The sequence below is a fragment of the Enhydra lutris genome, unplaced genomic scaffold (genome assembly GCF_002288905.1).
Source record: "Enhydra lutris kenyoni isolate GAN:26980312 unplaced genomic scaffold, ASM228890v2 scaffoldscaffold16, whole genome shotgun sequence".
NCBI lineage: Eukaryota > Metazoa > Chordata > Mammalia > Carnivora > Mustelidae > Enhydra > Enhydra lutris.
Window position 1 is genome coordinate 31,523,866 of NW_019154100.1, and position 17,338 is coordinate 31,541,203.

Below are 17,338 nucleotides of genomic sequence, written 5' to 3' on the forward strand. Positions count from 1 at the left end.
ATGTTAAGCAAGCAAGCATGTGCTAATATACTGCGTTAGTATTCAAGTACAGAAAATTTCATTCTAAGTGTAAGAACCTACTTACCCTTTTACTATTCACCTCTTCCCTTTAATACACATTAAGGAAGTATTCAGATGAAACTTACTTGATCTTTAGTAGGAAAAGAACGACAAAAACAATTTCTCACACATGAATGTCTTCCTTCTCAGAACCCTAGGACTCTGTGTCAATATCACTTAATAAGCAATTAGTTACTGTGCATACTTCTATTGTTTTTTTTTTAACTTCTCTCATGTATAAAGAATTATCTTGTCTCTTTAACTAGACTCTAAATTTCCTGAGAGCAGGGCTTTACTCCTGATATTTCTACATCTCTTCTGAAGCTCCTAGTATCTGGTATATAATAGGAGTTCTACAAAAATATGCTCAGCCACTTGACATTTTCAATTAAATGAGAGAGTGGAAGGATCCATTAATATGCTAAAATATGTAATCTGGTGGACGTGAAGAGTTTTTTTGGTTATTCTTTTGGCATTGCTTTATTAGTGAGAGTCGGGTGAAGCCCTTCTTCCCTAGGCCATCTGTTCACAAGGCTTTACCTCAGAACCATGACTCTCAGACCTCCTGCTCCAGGCCAAAGGTCTTTCCACAGTTCCAGACTGCTATCACCAATAGCTATGTGGATCTCCCAGAGGCAACTCCATTTCAACATGTCCAAACCCAAGTTTATCATCCTGCTTTATCCAAGCCTGCTCTTCTCTCCATGGCCCCTAACAAGGCAAATGGCAACAAACTCACTAAGACATCCAAGCCAAAACAAACTTGGAAGCCAACTTCTCCTTCTCTCTCTCTCTGCTCCAAAACTAAGTGGCACTACCCTAAATTCAAGAATCCTCTCCAACTGCTCTCCAGACCTCAGATTCCATCACCAGTCTGCCCTCCACATTTCTTCCAGAATAGCCCATCCTAAAATTCAAGTCTCAGTCTTTATTCTCTAGCTTAAACTCTTTTAACAGTTCATTATAAGGTAAGGGATAAAATGTAAACTCCTTAAAATTACATGTATCAAAATAAAAAAGATTCTGCAAGATAAGTGGAGAGTGGGACACACTTCTATGTATGTGCAACATAGGAAAACGTGCTAAAGTACTTACCTCCTTAAATTATAAGCATGTATAGTTTTGAATAAAACAAAAAGAAAATTTTTCAAAATTACATGTATCACTACCTGGCCCATGCCTTCCTGTTCAACATTATCTCTCACTCCTCCTTGACGTACTAATATCTCCTGTGCCTCTGTACTTTGCACACTCTCTTACCTCCATTCATTAGTTCTATCCCTCCATATCGTACTTGATACACTGCAAGAGGATATCACATTGCTACCTTTCAAGGAAAGTAACTAAGGTTCTTGGGAATTGATGTGTAGGGGAAGGTAACCCTGTGAGGTCCCTGAGGGACCAGGGAGCAATTTGGGGGCCAACTCCTTTTGAGGTGACCTGAGAGATTTCTATCCAGTAACTCAATGTTAGAGGACAGCAGATGGAACCAACCACACCCTCCTCTTTTAGGAATTATCAGTGAGAGATGAACATAGAGAAGGGCACTAGGACTCAGGCTATATCCCTAGGAAGTAGAAGCAGCTTTTCTCAATTTCCATAAAATCAGCTCAGAATTCTGGGCTGGTTTATTCTGGGCTGACTAGAGGATTCCTTGTTTTCTTCAAATCTTTGAAAAGACTTCTTCGCCTCTTTGCGGAAGGCTGATATGAATGAGAAGGATCTGTGCAAGTTTCTTCCTCGTGACTCTAAGGACTCTGCTGGAATAAATCTGCAGCTCACTGCTAGCCTGCAGCACCTTCCCCATCCCAGGTGAAGGAGCCCCGTGCGTTCCTCTGTAACTATAGTCAGCACTTCCAGCTTCTCCTTTCAGTCTCTCCTGCTAGCTTGGCAAGGGCCGAAGGGCGGGTATCTTATCTGCTTTCGCACACCCAGAACTTATCAAAGTGCCTGGCATAGAATAGACACTCAGTAAATGTTAACTGAGTAAACTAATGTTGCCTGAACATTGACGGCACTATTAAAGATTTCTGATGAGTACAGAGAAAATACAGCATAAGAGGGCTTAATTAAATAAGAAATATGAAAGCAAAGATGCAGGCTTCTTTGCCTGTGGCTTTTCCCCACATCTTTGGAAGAGTCACTTAAGCTCTCTGCTTCAATGGGGTATTAGTGAAGACTCCTTAAGACAAATCAAACTCCAAGCAACCCAAGCAGAAACAGCCCGATGGTCCTGTAGCTGGGAGAGCCCAGAATCTGAGAAACAGGTGTAGGAACTGGGGCCTCTGGGAGCAGACCGGGCTTTCCCCTCCATGTTCTCCCCTCTGCTTTTCTCTGAGTGTTGGTTCTCCTGTCCCCTATCACAGAAAGGTCTTCGCCATGAAGTAGGAAGTGGACCCAGTGGCAGCCACCAGGAAAACCCAGAAGGGAAAGCAGCACTCCCCAACAGCCAAGAGAGCAGTCTCAATGAAGGACTCTATCATTTCTGCTTGGTTTCCCTGCCACACCTGACACCTACCACTGTTGCCACTAGGGTGAAATCCTAAGACTGGCTAGTCCTGGGCGTTGAGCTCATCCCCAAGCCAGGGGTAGGGAGTAGAGGGAGGCAGGGCCCATTACCATACTAGGGAGTCAAAAAGCTCACTGAATACAAAAAATCAATAGTGCTGGTCTGTTACCTTAAAAGCCATTTACCTCCCTTTATATCATAATATTGTTTTAGATAATGCAAAAGAAATCATCTTCATAGTGTCACATAAGCAAAAAATTAATTATACTTGGGCAAAATAAATACATGATGGCTTAACTACAATTGTGACAATAAATGCCAAGGCGTCAGTGAAACCTGTTGGCTTGCTCTCAATTTAAAAAAAAAAAAAAAAGTATAGAAACATTTTTTGTCATCATAGAACAGGCTGGCAATAGGAAAACTCTTGATCAGGACTCAAGGAGCAAGTCATGACTCAAACCTATGCAGTCCTGAGGTTCCCCGACATCACCAGAGGAATAAAGTGTCACCCTTGTCATATTTTCCCTGATAGGAAGATTCCCTGACAAAACAACCACTGGGAAGGGCTCTTTCAGATTCCACCATCTCTACAGAGGAAAGAGGTATGACAATGGTACTGGGGAACAACAGAGGTCTACTGAAATGGAAATGGGGCGGGGGGGAAGAGGCTCCTCCTAGAAACATAAGCGGACAGCATCCCTTTGGCAGAGATCATTAAAAAACTCAGGTGTGTAGTATTTGTTTCCCCCCGGCTTAGAGGAACATGGGTATGACATGGTGGCAGGGCTGCAGAGGGAGACTGAGGAATACCACAAGCCTCGAATCACAGCCAGCCTCCATGCACGGGTGTTCAGCACCTTGCTCAAGGGAGGTAAGAGTCATCATTACAGTAAACATCAAAACTTGCAAGGGTTTTGCGATCTCAAGAGGGGTAGATAATGTTTAAAATTTGCATTTCTGATAGTCGATGTGCTATTAACATCTTGATGTTGTTACAAGGCTAGATTAAGTGTTTTTCCCAGGGGTGTCTGGGTGGCTCAGTGGGTTAAACCTCTGCCTTTGGCTTAGGTCATGATCCCCAGAGCCCTGGGATTGAGCCCCGCATCAGACTCTCTGCTCAGCATGGAGCCTGCTTCCCCCGCCCCCTGCCTACTTATGATCTCTGTCAAATAAATAAATAAAAATCTTAAAAAAAAAAAGAGTTTTTCCCAATTTTTTCCCAGAGAAATATGTGAACAGGCTCTAGGTTTCAAATATGTATTGGGAATTTACTATATACCAGATAGTACTGTAGGTGCAGGGATACACCAGTGATCAAAACAGTCCAAAAAACTATGTCCTCATGAAGTTTATATTTCAGTTGGAGGAGACAGACAATAAACACAATAAGTAAATAAAGTACATAATAAGTAAATAAAATAAATACACATGTAAAATACATTTACATAATAAGTAAACAAAATACATAGCTTTTAGGTGGTGAGATGTGTAAGAGAAAAGAAACAAAGCATGGTGGGGGGGGCGCCTGGATGGTTCAGTCGGTCAAGCATCTGCTTTGAGCTAGATCATGATCCCAGGGGATCCCACTGGGTTTGCTGCTCAGCTGGAAGTCTGCTTCTCCTTCTCCCTTGGCCTTCTCCCACCTCCCCCACTCACGCTCTCAGAATTTCTCTCTGTCTCTCTTAACTAAATACAATCTTTAAAAAAAAGGAAACAAAGCATGAAAGAGGGATGGGTAGAGGCTGTAACACGTAAAGGATCATCCCCTATATTCTCCTACACTGTGGATTCTTGGCAGATAAGAACAGCAATAACAGTCCTCTTTCTGCTGGTAAGGACCACTCCTGGCCAGTACACAAAAGGGGAGAGGACACGGGGAGGGAAAAAGAGAACCTAGGTAAACCAAAGAGTGGGATTCAGCCCTGGGTTGTGGCTTTCCCACCTCTTACCCTGTTCCTACTTCAGTTTAGATTTCTGTGCCCAACCTGGGTAATGATGTTAACAAAACCTGCCTCCTATCTACTTCATGCAATACAGTGTTGATAGGTCATGTGGCCTCTAAGCTGACCCCAATATATATTTATCCTCCTTTTTAACTATTAAAAAGTTCATATGTGGTTATTTATGTTTCCTTCATCATCTATTAACTGAACATCTACTATGTGCCAGACCCTGCTCTATGTCCTGGAGGTACAGCAGTAAGACACACAAGGTATCCATCCTCAAGGAACTTATGTTCTAACAGAGGAGATGAAAAATTCAACAGTAGACTGAATACAGAAGATACTGACAAGAAGACTGATGCCACTGAACCATCCAGGTATGAGATGATCAAGTCCTGAACTTAGATGGCTCTCAAACAAACTGAACCAAATTCTTGACTATCTGTGTTTGCCTACAAAGCCCCTTCTATAAGGGAGTCAAGGTAATAGTGAAAATCCAATTGTGGCTATTTGGTCTTTCTAAAATGTCGTAAGGGCTGTTTCCTCTCTCTTACCGACAATCTGCTGTGCGGACAAACAGAAACATACCCTTCCACCTCCTGTGAGTTTCTATTTTTTGAACTGCAAGTGTGTTATTCCAAATAGTATAAATAAGCATGCCTTTGATTTCCAGAGTCTTTAGCAACTTATCATACACTACTGTTTGGGTTTTTTTGGTGTTTTGGTTTTTTTTTAAGTGTCAATAAGAACCATTAACAGTAGTAAAAAAAAAATTTATATATATATATAAATATATATATATATATATATATATGTCACATATATATATATGTCACAATAACGATAGTAACATGTCCTTTTCAAAATAGAAAGTGGAGCAACAGATCTCCTCAGATTGCTTTTAGGCAGGGCATTTCAGTAGGAAGGGTAAAGAGAGGAATTCAAAAACACACACTTGGAGAAGAACCAACCCACACCTTTTATGTTCAAAGGCACAGGATGCTGAGTAGATGGAAGAGACGAGAGAACGAAAATGTGGTTATGTCACACCCCAACACCTTGGGGAGAGAAGCCTAAAAGATAGGAACCAGAAAGCGGTAAGACAGTGTGTTATAAGCACTAAATGCTTTTTCACACACATGCTCAGCCTGGCTGATTTACTCAAACACTCCCCTCTAGCCTGAGCAGCTCCATGGGGTTAGTTGTAGTTATAAAGCAGCCAGAGAGAAGCAGCTCCTGAATGTGTGTGGACAAGTCCCTCCAGCTGAGATTTTAGGGGACCCCCCCCTAGCAGCACTTTGATGTTGCCTACCTCGGACCCCAACTTTGCAGACACAACAATTTTCTGTGTGCACCCCAATATGATCAGTTGTAATGTTCAGACATACGACATACGCTTACTGTAAACACCAAACGCACCTCGATGGTCAGGACAGCCTGCCAACCAAAAAGACAAGATCTCTAAGTACCGCCTCTGTCTGCAGGAGCCAGACAACCCAAAAATCATCTTATTTGGCATGGTTTCCTGTGTAGATCAGTGACAATGAAACTCACTTGAATTACTGATGGAAGGGCTTTTATAAATGGCGCTTTCAATGTGCCATTGAAAACATATATGCCTTAAAAAACATATATGCCTATCCCTTCCCTTTAGAAACTTTGAACATCCCGGTTGGGATATGGTCTCCTCTAGGATGAAGCTAACTTATATCAGCGCCTTTTTTATTTTGTTTCGGGTTGTGTGTATGTGAGCGTGCGCGCGTGCGCGCTTTCAAACATACCGACTACTGCAAAACGAACTGCCAGGGAGCTCGTATTCCCATCACTGTCCATAAGGAAGAGAATGGAGAATATACTTGGAAAAAAACTGTTGTTGTTGTTCTTATTGTTGTTTTAACTGCACTAGATATTTGATGCCAAATGTCTCATGAAATGAATATCTGGTAGTTATGAAAGGTGTTTTGGGGATCTGCCTGGTCAACTGAGGGGCAAGCTGTAAATGCACAGCTATCACTATAGCTTCCTGACCGGGGTAGCCAGCTGTTCATTATTTATGAAATCTTCTCAGAAAATACCATGTATTTTAAGGACACCTCTCCTCAGCACCCAAAACCAGACAGAAACAATGAAGTGAATGAAATTCAGAGATCTCTGTCCATCAGTCCAACTAGAATTCTGGCCACTGTACTGAAAGCAAATGTGCTATTTCACTATTCCAATATTGCTAGGAAACTCCAATACTTGTTCTGACCCCCCACTTTCTCCAAAAACAGCCCTACCTTCCAGTAATTATTTCCCCAATAGAAAGAATCCTAAGAAAATATCAGAAGTTGAACTAGACGGGGGCAAGGAAGAGGAAAATTAAGCAGCCAGAATGAATGTTGAATTTGAACTGTTGGTAAGTTCTTGGACCACCTGCCAAGATGTTTGCAAGCATTTTGCAGAGAGTATCTTCCTTTGATTAACAGTCTGTGCCCTAAGTCCCCCCAGACTTTCCTCCTTGGATAAAAAGATGAGAAACATCTCTGTGGACATTGAGCTAACTACAACTGAAATCTAAGGACATTCCCCCTCCCCCCAAAGAAAGTATGCTTTGGAAATAGCAAGGCATTCTAAAATACTCAGAACAAAACAAAACAACAAAACCAAGTCTCTTGGGGGGGGGGGGGGAAGGTAGCAGTGACTGTAATTAACCGAGAAGCAGTTGTGGAACGTCCAGGGATGTATTTAAAGGGACCTTCAGGAAGGGGGTGAGCAGTCATGGCTGTAGCAGGGTCGTAAAATACCGATTGCAGAGAGAAACGGGGCAAGAGAAATAAATAGATTTACTTACAGCCCTCGGAGCCGAAGCCAGATTTTCTCGATCTGTTCGGGTTGCAGGTACTTCAGAGAGTTGCTCTCAAATTCTTCAATCTCCTTGGTTGGCGACTCCATAGCTGCAGGTTATCACTGGGAGTGAGGCTGTGAGAGTTTGGGCTGGCCCTCTCCCCGCCTCCTCGCGGGTCCGGCCCTCCAGCCCCAGCCCGGCGCCGCGCGCCTTTGCCTGTCACTTTCTGTACCCCCAAACCCGGACTTACTGCGGGCTCGCAGCAAGGGCGACCCCCGGCCCAGGTGCTCCCGGAGGCAGCTGCAGGAACCAGCCCTGGTTCCGAGATAATCCCCAGGAACAGGGATTGTGCTCCTGCTCCAGGAGAAAGCACCTCGGACCTACTCGGATTTTTTTTTCTTTCTTTCTTTCTTTCTTTCTTTCTTTCTTTCTTTCTTTCTTTTTTTTTTTAAGACAAAGCCACAGAAACGATCAGTGTAGCAGCTGATGGATTTGGAGGAGAAAGGGAGACCGGGTAGGGAGGGGGAGACTGAAGGGAGAGAAGGGAAAGAGGGGAGAGAGGGAAAGGGAAGCGCCAAGGGGGAGCTGGTGCGGGCGGGGTGGTTCGACCTGGAGGCCGCGCACCCCACTGGCCCGCGCCCCTCGCCCCCAGCCGCGGGCGGCCCGCGGCTTCCCTCCTCCCGTCCCACCTTCTCTGCCCAGCCTCGCCGCGTTCGCGCCCCGTCTCTTGTTTTCTTTCACTTACCAGCAGCTCTGCTGACAAGCGAGAAAACTGACAACTGAGAAAAGTCGTCTGTCAACGCGCCGGGGCTGGGCGTCTGGTCTGACACCCGCGGGCGCGGAGGGAGGGGCGCGCGGGGAAGCGCCGTCCGCGGGGCACACGCTCGGGCCTGGACCGGGAGCCCCGCGCGCGCCACGCACCACCCCGGCGCGCACAAAACGACGCCCGAGGTGCCCCGCGCGCCGTCCCGGGGAACCGAGGGCTGCGGCCCCCCAGAGGGCTGCGGGCAGAACCGCGCGGCGAGCTTCCGCGGAGTTCGCGCCGGCAGCTCTCAGGTGCGGCTCACCTACAGGCCCGCCGAAGACCCAGGTCCATTTTGAAATATTAAAGCAATTGGTAGGGATTAAAGTAATCACACATCACACTTAAAAAGTCCTGATATGTTCTTACTAATGAGAGCCTTCATTTGTCCATCCCTCCCCGCCTCCCCGACCCATGATGGGGTAGGAGGAGGGCATGCTAGGGGTGCCGGGAAGGAAAACATAAACCAACACTGAGGAGGTAGGAGGTTCCACCGATTAATGCCACATATTCCTCAAGAGGTCCCTGTAGGGGCGCAATGGTTGAGCAGGCGTTGAGACTGGAAAAGAGTTTCTGCTCCACAAAGTGGCAACTCACTGTGTCCCTCTAGGTCATTCACAGTGCAATAAAGCTCTGTGCTCTGGAAGAATGGGACCAGATATGGAGTTGGGTAGGGAGGAAGGAGGGGGTATTAAGAGAGAGACCAAAGACGGACAAAGAAAAGATCCTGGCTCAAGTTGATTGCAGCCAAACTCCCATCTAGATGAAGCCACTACCACCTCCCAGGGCTATTTCAAAGCTGGGACCCAGGGCTCCTGAGATTCTGGGAGCAGCTTGCCCCTTAACCATATTTCCCTCCCTGGCAGATTCTTTCATTCACACTCCCAGAATCCTTTGGCTAGCCATTAGTTATATGCCTGCTTCTCAAAAGTAAGATAGTGATAAAGATAAGAGCTAGTTTTTCCTCATTGTTCCAGTAAAGTTACAGTCATACCACCTTGATAAAGGAATACAATGATAGTGTCTAAATCCTAAATGCTCACCCATTTGGTAGTTGGCATTTACTTTCCAGAAATTAGAGGTGAGAGTGATGGGAATGGCATGACCACCCCCATTCATTCCAGTGGAAGAAAGTGCCTTCCTCAAGGTGAGATGACTGACCCATTTGATTGAAAACGGCTTACACACTCGCCTACCACACAATCTGAAGTCACCTCATGAAAGTCAGTCCTTGATTTTCTGGAAGCACATACATTATCACCGAGTTAACACATTACCACCAGACAAAGAGAGCATTAAGCAGCCAACATGTTAACATGAAATTCATTTATCTGAAAAGAACCTATTACCTACCCAATGTTACCCAGCAGGGAGCAGTAACCTGCTAAAACTAGATGTTAAAAAAAAAAAAAAAGACATATTTTAATAACTTGTTTTGGGGATGCAAGAAGGGAGGCAGCATGGTTCCAAATGAGGTTACCATCTCTGTGCACCTTGGGCAGCCTGCTGTCAGAATATGGAAGTGTAGTAATGAGAGTAACGGCAAACAGGTATCCAAAACTGTCTATAGTCCAAGCACTGCTCTAAGGTTCTATACTCACATAATATTAGCAACAACTCTAATAGGCAAATACTATTCTTATCATCCCTATTTTACAATAAGAGAGCTAAAGCACAGGAGGTTTTCCAGACCTACTAGAAAATGAACTGACCTGGAAAAGACCAGTGTTTGAGTTATGGCTCATTACCCTATCCAGTACAAATCTGTCCCCCTCACAGGGTCCCATTTTCCACATGGTTCAAGTGAAGAATTTAGGTATAAAGATTTTTTTACATCTGTTCCACCTTTATGATTCTACAAGGTCATCTGGAGAGAACGGGGTGGTGGTGGGGGGAAGGAACTACAGAAAAGGGAGATGCATGTTGCTGAAAACATTTTAATTATGGTATGGATTCTCCAAGGACTGGCCTGGGATGAAAGGATGAAAGGGAATAATAAAGCATATTTGTCTTCCTGTCCTCCACCATACACACTTATCACCTTTTCTTCGGATGTGTGATTTGGATTAAGTCAGAGAAGAGCAAATTTTAGAAGAAAAAGAAAAGGAACAGCCTTCCACTGCAATTAAGCCAATCAGAGAGGGAAGACAGAAAATATTATTCAAAAAAAGTTTCTAAAAAGTGGGGCACCTAGGTGGCTCAGTCGTGAAGCAGCTGCCTTCGGCTCAGGTCATGATCCTAGGGTCCTGGGATGGAGCCCCACACCAGGGTCCTGGGATCAAGCCTCGCATTGGGCTCCCTGCTCTGAAGGAAGCCTGCTTTTCCCTCTCCCACTCCCCCTGCTTGTGTTCCCTCTCTCACTGTGTCTCTCTCCATCAAATAAACAAAATCTTTTTTAAAAATAAGTTTCTGAAAAGTAATTTTGTTTCATTTTTAAAAACTGAACATGCATCAGAAAGTTAGTAAGGATACATCACTCTTCTTTATTTTAGAGACACATAGTTTTTGGAGCCAGAGAGACCTTAAAGATAATATGGTCTAGAAGTTTACAAATTTTTAAGTGACAGAATATTTTATTTAGAATAACATTTTATAAGGGACTCCAATGCTATTTCATGTTGAAAAATTAAAGAAAGAGCTGCTCTGGTTGAACAGGGCAGGGAGGAAATGAGTAGTTCTCAGGGACAGAGTCCACCTCTGCCTTCTCTATATCCCATCTCTGTGTGACGAATACTCCCACTTCACAGATGAGAAAACTGAAGCCAAAGTACCGTAAACTATTTTAGGATTTCTTGCTCCTAATCCAGGGTTGTTTCTAAACCACATTAGGAAAAATTTGTCTTCTTCCTGCCAATGAAGTATTAGTACTATTAGATGCATCATGTTATTATGTTACTCAGATTTTATTCTCTTTATCTATCACAGACAGGATATGTTTGACAGTTGCAGCAACATTATGAACAATTTCCATGGGTAGTCCACACAGAGAGAAGCAATAAACAGATGCAAACCCACCGAGAAACTAAAGATCTAAGGAAATGCAAAGCCACTCACAACTTTGCTTGGGAAGTTAATTTCTACTGTGACTTCCTTACCCAGCTTTATCAGTAAGACTTTTTAGGAAATCTTATATGGTGAAACATCATATAAGATGGTTAGATAGAAATAGATAGAAAATAGAAAATAGGGGCGCCTGGGTGGCTCAGTGGGTTAAGCCGCTGCCTTCGGCTCAGGTCATGATCTCAGGGTCCTGGGATTGAACCCCGCATCGGGCTCTCTGCTCAGCAGGGAGCCTGCTTAAAAAAAAAAAAAAAAGAAAAGAAAAGAAAATAGAAAATAGATAGAAAAAAAGATAGACAGACATGCATATATAATATATAATGCACATATACATACATATACATATACGTATATACATAAATATAACTGCCAATTTAAAACAGTTCCCCAAATAAACATAGAGTAACTTTGTCTAAACACTAGGCAAGCCTCTGTATCAGCAGCATTAAGTATCTAAAGATAAGAGAGAAAGTGATGTCCCTTTGTGTGGCAGAGTTCAAGGAGAAGCTGGGTGACTCTCCGACAAGGAAGTAGGCATCAGGCTTCATATGCAAAGAATGAGCCCTCAGGTCCCTTTCATCTCTAGGACATCACAACCCAATAATAATCATAAAAACCACAATCACTACTTTTACCTGTTACTGAACACTACTACCTTCTGTCAAGCATCATGCTAAGCACCTCACAGGCTGTTTCATTTCATCCTCAACCGAACAGTTCAGAAGAGTTCCTCATGCTCATTTACAAGTAAAGGCAAGAAGAGGTTCTCAAGGGTCAGATCCCTTTTGCAAAGACATACAGTTAACAAGTGGCAGAGCCAGGTTTTAAACCCAGACCAGAGTGCAAAGCTCCTGTTCCTTTCCTTTCTGTGTCCCTGCAGACACATAAAAAGGTAAGTAAAAAGATAGATAACAGAGAGGGTGGGCCTGTAGGAACACAGAGGAAGGGTCACTGATGCTGGGGGGAGGGGGATAGGAAAGCAGAGGTGACATTCAAAGCGGATCTTGAAAACGGATGAGAAGTTGCTTACATGGAAGATGAGTGAAGGCAGGTGATTCCAGAAAGGGCACACTGCATGAAAAGAAACACAGAAGCACGAGAAGGTGTGGGGTGTGCAGCTGCTCCCAAACTATTTTAGGTGGCTTGACTGTAAGTGCATAACTAAGAAGAACAGGAGGAAAGGCTGGAAGGATCAGCCAGGCTATGGACATGGAAGAAACTCAGGTTCTTCCCAGATGACGGAGAATGAGGGGTAATGCTAAGCAGCGGAAGGCATGGTCCCATGTCAAGGGTGCCCGCTGCCCTGAATACATATCACACACTGAGATCAGCTCTCCAGGAATCTGCCAGGGGCATATGCAACAACCGTGGGGCAAATGATAACCAGGGTTCCATAAGAGGAATCCGACTATCAAATACAAATGAGCACCTCGGCCTTCGAAGAAGGAAGAGTTGCCCGAAGAAAAGAGACACAACCAGAAAGTACAAGGCATTGTCTCCAAAGAACCCTTTGAGAAGCTTCGAGATCAGGACTGCCTGCTTCAACCTTCATGAAGCTCACCAGCGCCCTTGTTACATTTTTCATGATTTGGCAGTGGCATCATCCAGAGAGTCTGCTGAGGGGGAAGTTCTAGGAAGACTTTAGGATATGGGAAGTAGCACCGCCAGGCACCGCAGCTCCTCCTTCCCGTTCACACCAGATGTGAGCCAGCCCCATAACACACTGTCAGCGGAGGCTCTCCTCTCCCATCGGCTTCCCTTTCTGGCAAGGGGCCTCTCTGGTGACAGTCACACTGTATTTTCCCTTTGATGCCTTCTCATTTTGGTTTTATAATTTGGGGCAGACTCAGTCTCAGGAACCACTTCCACCAGAAAAAAGGAAGTACACGAAGAAGGGTGAACCACTAAGGCCAGAGGACTCCCATTCTCTGGCCCATCTGAAATGGGGCTCTGAGTAGCTACCATCTCAGCTACCCAGAGTTTGGCCAAGAGGGGTAGGGGGAGCAGACAGGAGAAGAAATGGGATGCAATCCCAGCTCAGATGTGGTCTCACTGAACCAGTTTCTGCCCCTCTCTCTGGCAGGATCCTTCACTTGCTGTGACAAACTCATGCAATGCTTCCAGTGGAGGTGGCACAGGCAAGTAGAGGTCTAAGCATAGCACTGAATCACATGTGACCTAAGATAAGATACTTCCCTTCTCTGGCCATGGGCTAGGTTGGGCTCAGTGGCTGCCAGATCTCTTCAGTTCTCACATACCTTTGAAACCCACAGCCTGGCCTGGGATAATCAAACTTTTCATGGGCCCCCAAAAAAGCTACAGAAAAATCTGGAGTCTGACCACTGGCTAGATTTGACGCTAATAAACCCAACTTCAGTTGGTCAATCAGAGCCATCCCTGTATCTCTAAACAAAGTGACCAAAGGGTGACATGTAACTATAGCATTTATTCCCTATGAGAGATTTGATACGGCCACTGGGAAAGAGAGAGGCTCTATTTATCTTTCCTTTGAGATAATATTATAAAGCTTGAAGTTATCCTGGCCCCAGGGTTATCTTTTTACCATGTAGAGAGAGTATACCAGAAAAAATGACACCAACACAGAGAACAGCAGAGAGAATAGCTACAGACACAAAGAAGCAAAGGTTAAAGGATCTTTTGAGCCCCTTGGTCCTACAATGCCTGAAGCCAGAGATATCCATGGACTTTTTAAGTGGGGAGGATATATGCTATGGTGAGTGCTGTGAATTGTATAAGACAGATGAATCACAGACCTGTACCCCTGAAACAAATAATACATTATATGTTAATTAAAAAATTTAAAAATAAAAAAAAAGTTCAACCCCCTCCCCAAAAAAGTTAGATGAACCAAATAAACAACTTGAATCAGACTTCTGCCACTGAAAACCATAAAAATTCTGACTAATAGAACTCCCATAGAGGATTTTTGGAAGGAGTTAAAAAAAAAAAAATGTATGGCCAGTGCCTTAAACATTGAAAGCTCTCCTAGCACAGTAGAGTTCCTCCCCCATCTCATCCATCCAATAGAACATGAAGGCAAGGAACTTAGAAATGGTACAGGACCTTGGGGTGGGCAGGGGACCCGAGGTAAACGTAAGGAGACTTTTTATCTTGATAAATAGGTGCCCCAATAATTTTGTTTCAGTAACAGTTTGATAATGGCCTGCCAAGGCATTGCCATTATTATACAAGTGAGTTCCTCAAAGCGATCCTAAAGTGAGCGAAATATGTTATTTTTATCCCCAGTTTAGAAATGAAGTGGATGAGGTCCAAGAGATCTGCTGGCCTCCCTCTGCTGGTCTACCCTCCAGCTAGTGGCCAGGTAACATGACAGCACGCAGCTTCCTGACTCCTCGCTCTCGTGGCCACTCTGCCTCTCAGAAGACACTGCCTACCCAGCAGAATTAACGTGGCTGTACTAATAAAATTGAAAATTCCGTTCATGTAAAACTGCTGATGCTACAGGCAGCCAAATTCTGACCCAAATGCACATAAATCAGCGGGTTGTTCTTCCGATGGCTATGAAGCAAAATTGAATGTGGAAAACCTCGGCACAGAAAGGGACCTTAGTAACTCTTTTAGCCAAGATGCTAATCATATGGAGAGGAACAAGTAGCCCAGCCAGTTTCAATGAAGCCCAGTGCAGAAGGCCCAGTGGTAGAGCTGAAAGCAGAAGCCATGGACCAGTGCTCCATTATCCCTGAGCCTCCTTCCCAAAATGGCTCCTGCTCCCATCCAAGGATGTGGTTCAATGGTTTGTTCACAGATAAGAAGAAGGAATGCCCACTAAAGGCACAAGCCATTGGCAAAGGCTTCCTGAAGGAAAAAACTAGAGAAGAGAAACTCCAGGAAAGTGAAAACGCGTGTGGTGGCACAGGTGATGGCAAGGAATGGGTGTGCCTGGTGTAGGGGGCCCCAGGGATGGGACGGCAAAGGCTGGACATTGAGGTGGGCTGGGGCCACCATATGGAAGCTTAATCCTTTTATGCTCTTATCGGTAGGGAACTGTTAAAATTTGTTGAGCAGGTGTGTAGCAGATGCAAAGCAGAATTGATTTAACAAGTATAATTTATAAAGAATAATAATTTTTTTTTTCAAAAAATTGTTTTGAACTGCCACAAGAGAAAAAGATTTGCAGATTCTTATCTCTGTAGCAGGACAGGGAGGGGGAGGGTGGGATGACACAGACCCAATGTCACAAATAAATGCCAGGACTTTGAAAATCCATTCATTCATTCAACAAACTTTGCTGAGTGCTTACTATGTGCTGGGCGCTCTGTGGTGAGAGGTATACAGCGGTCAATAAGAAACCCAGTGCCTCCACCATGGAATGTCAGTCTAATTAGGAAACAGATAATAAACACATCGTTGCAAATCATGAACCGTGCTAAAAAGACAATAAACAGAATCCAGTACAGAAAACAATAGGGGTGGGGCCTATTTATAAACAGGTTGGCATCAACCAACTACTGCTTTATATGTAGTGGTTCAGAACAACAGCAACCATTTTTTGCCTCTCATGATTTCAGGGTTGACCAGGCAGTTCTTCCACTGGTCTTGTTTGGGGGTCTCTCACGCACTTGCAATCATACTATCGAATATGATTTCAGGCACATGTGGGTCTTGGCTTGTGAGAGCAAGCGTTCCAAGGGGGGAAGCTGCCATTCCTCTCAAAGGCTGGGCCAGGATCACTTCCACTGTATTTGTTTGCAATCACAGTGCTAGCTCTGATTCAAGGTCAGCAGAAATAAATTCAACCTTCCAAGGCTGGGGGGTGGGGTGGGGAGGGAAGAAAGTGACACAGATTTCAGAGCCATCTTTAATCCTGTGTGGTCAAGAATGGCCTCTGTAAGCAGGTGACATGGGAGCCAAGATCTGAAGGAGATGAAGTCATCCAGCTAACAGAAAGGAGGAAAACATTTCTGACAAGAGGGAACAGCAGATGCAAAGATTCTGGTGCAGGAAGGGGCTTGAGGGCAGTTAGGTGTGGCTGGGGTGAGTGGCAAAGGGCAGAGTTGGGGGGGGGGGAGTGGGAGGAGGAGCCAGGGAGGAGCCAGGTAGTGCCCTACTAGAGCCCTGAGGGCAGATTTGAGGGTGGCTTTCCTCTGAAGTACTAGGAGAAATCACTTAGGGATTCCAAGAGGTGTGTTTGTAAAGGGTCACTCTGGTTGCTACATGAAGAGTGTTTGGAAAGGAGTAAGAATGCAAATGATCTCAAAAAGTAACCTGGGGCACTGGGTGGGGCTGTCAGTTAAGAGGCCCGCTCTACATTTCCCATTAGGTCTTGATCTCAGGGTCCTGAGATCCAGCCCTACCTCAAGGATTCTCTCACTCCCTCTCCCTCTGCCCCTCCCTCCACAAACTCTCTCTCTCTTTCTCCTGCTCTTTCAAAAAAATAATCTTTACAAATAAAAAAAAAAAGTGACCTGAACTGAGGAGAGATCTAGACCCATGAGTTCCAGCATCCAAACCCACAGTGACAATACTGAACTAATCCAATCAGTGATGAATTGATTTCCCCGTTGGTAGTATTACTACAGGATTCATGAGACTAGTGTCCCAGAGGGCAGAGATCACAAGTGTCCTGTCTGCCACTGTCCCTGAGGTTATAACAGAACAAACTGTCCATGACCAACTGGGTTTCTCAGAGAAGGATTATGAAATTTATTTCATTTATAGTCCAAAACGATTCCTGCTGTAGGAGCTATATTCAATGAGCAAACCTGAGACATGGGAACAAATCCGTCTTCAACTAGACGGGAAGCTAATTTGGGGTGGTTTGGGGAAAGGCAGTAAGGCGCTGGCCAGGTTACATTTTGGTGCATAAAAGATTAACTGTATGTCCAGATAAGTGAAATGTTACTTTTTGTGTGATTAAGGACACAAGGGAAATTAGGGGAAATGCTCCTGAGGGCATTTTTTAAATTGTCCTCCAGGACACCTAAATGGCCCATTCTATTCCCTCTGATTCTCAGAAGTGAAAGGATTTTTAAGATCCAGAAGAATAAAATAATGTCCCCGTGAATACCTTCTACCCATACATTTTTGACAGATTCATGCTAATAAAAAAGACCCTGAAGCCACCATGATCTGGCCCATAATCCTTCCTACATAAC

At 44.4% G+C, this 17,338-nt stretch overlaps 1 protein-coding gene across 4 annotated transcripts in view; it reads right to left on the reverse strand.

Annotated features, from left to right (window-relative positions):
- LOC111147299 (phosphodiesterase 1C) overlaps positions 1-17,338 on the reverse strand; it is a 598,548-nt gene that overhangs the window by 307,950 nt on the left and 273,260 nt on the right. The window contains exon 1 of one of the 4 annotated variants that reach the window (XM_022503267.1): positions 7,346-7,449. The exons of 2 other annotated variants lie outside the window; for them this stretch is intronic. In XM_022503267.1, the coding sequence (XP_022358975.1) occupies positions 7,346-7,446 (101 nt within the window). In that variant the 5' untranslated portion in view covers positions 7,447-7,449. Of the gene's footprint in view, positions 1-7,345; positions 7,750-17,338 lie in introns of those variants that run through there. One more of the 4 variants, XM_022503268.1, reaches the window with a different exon arrangement.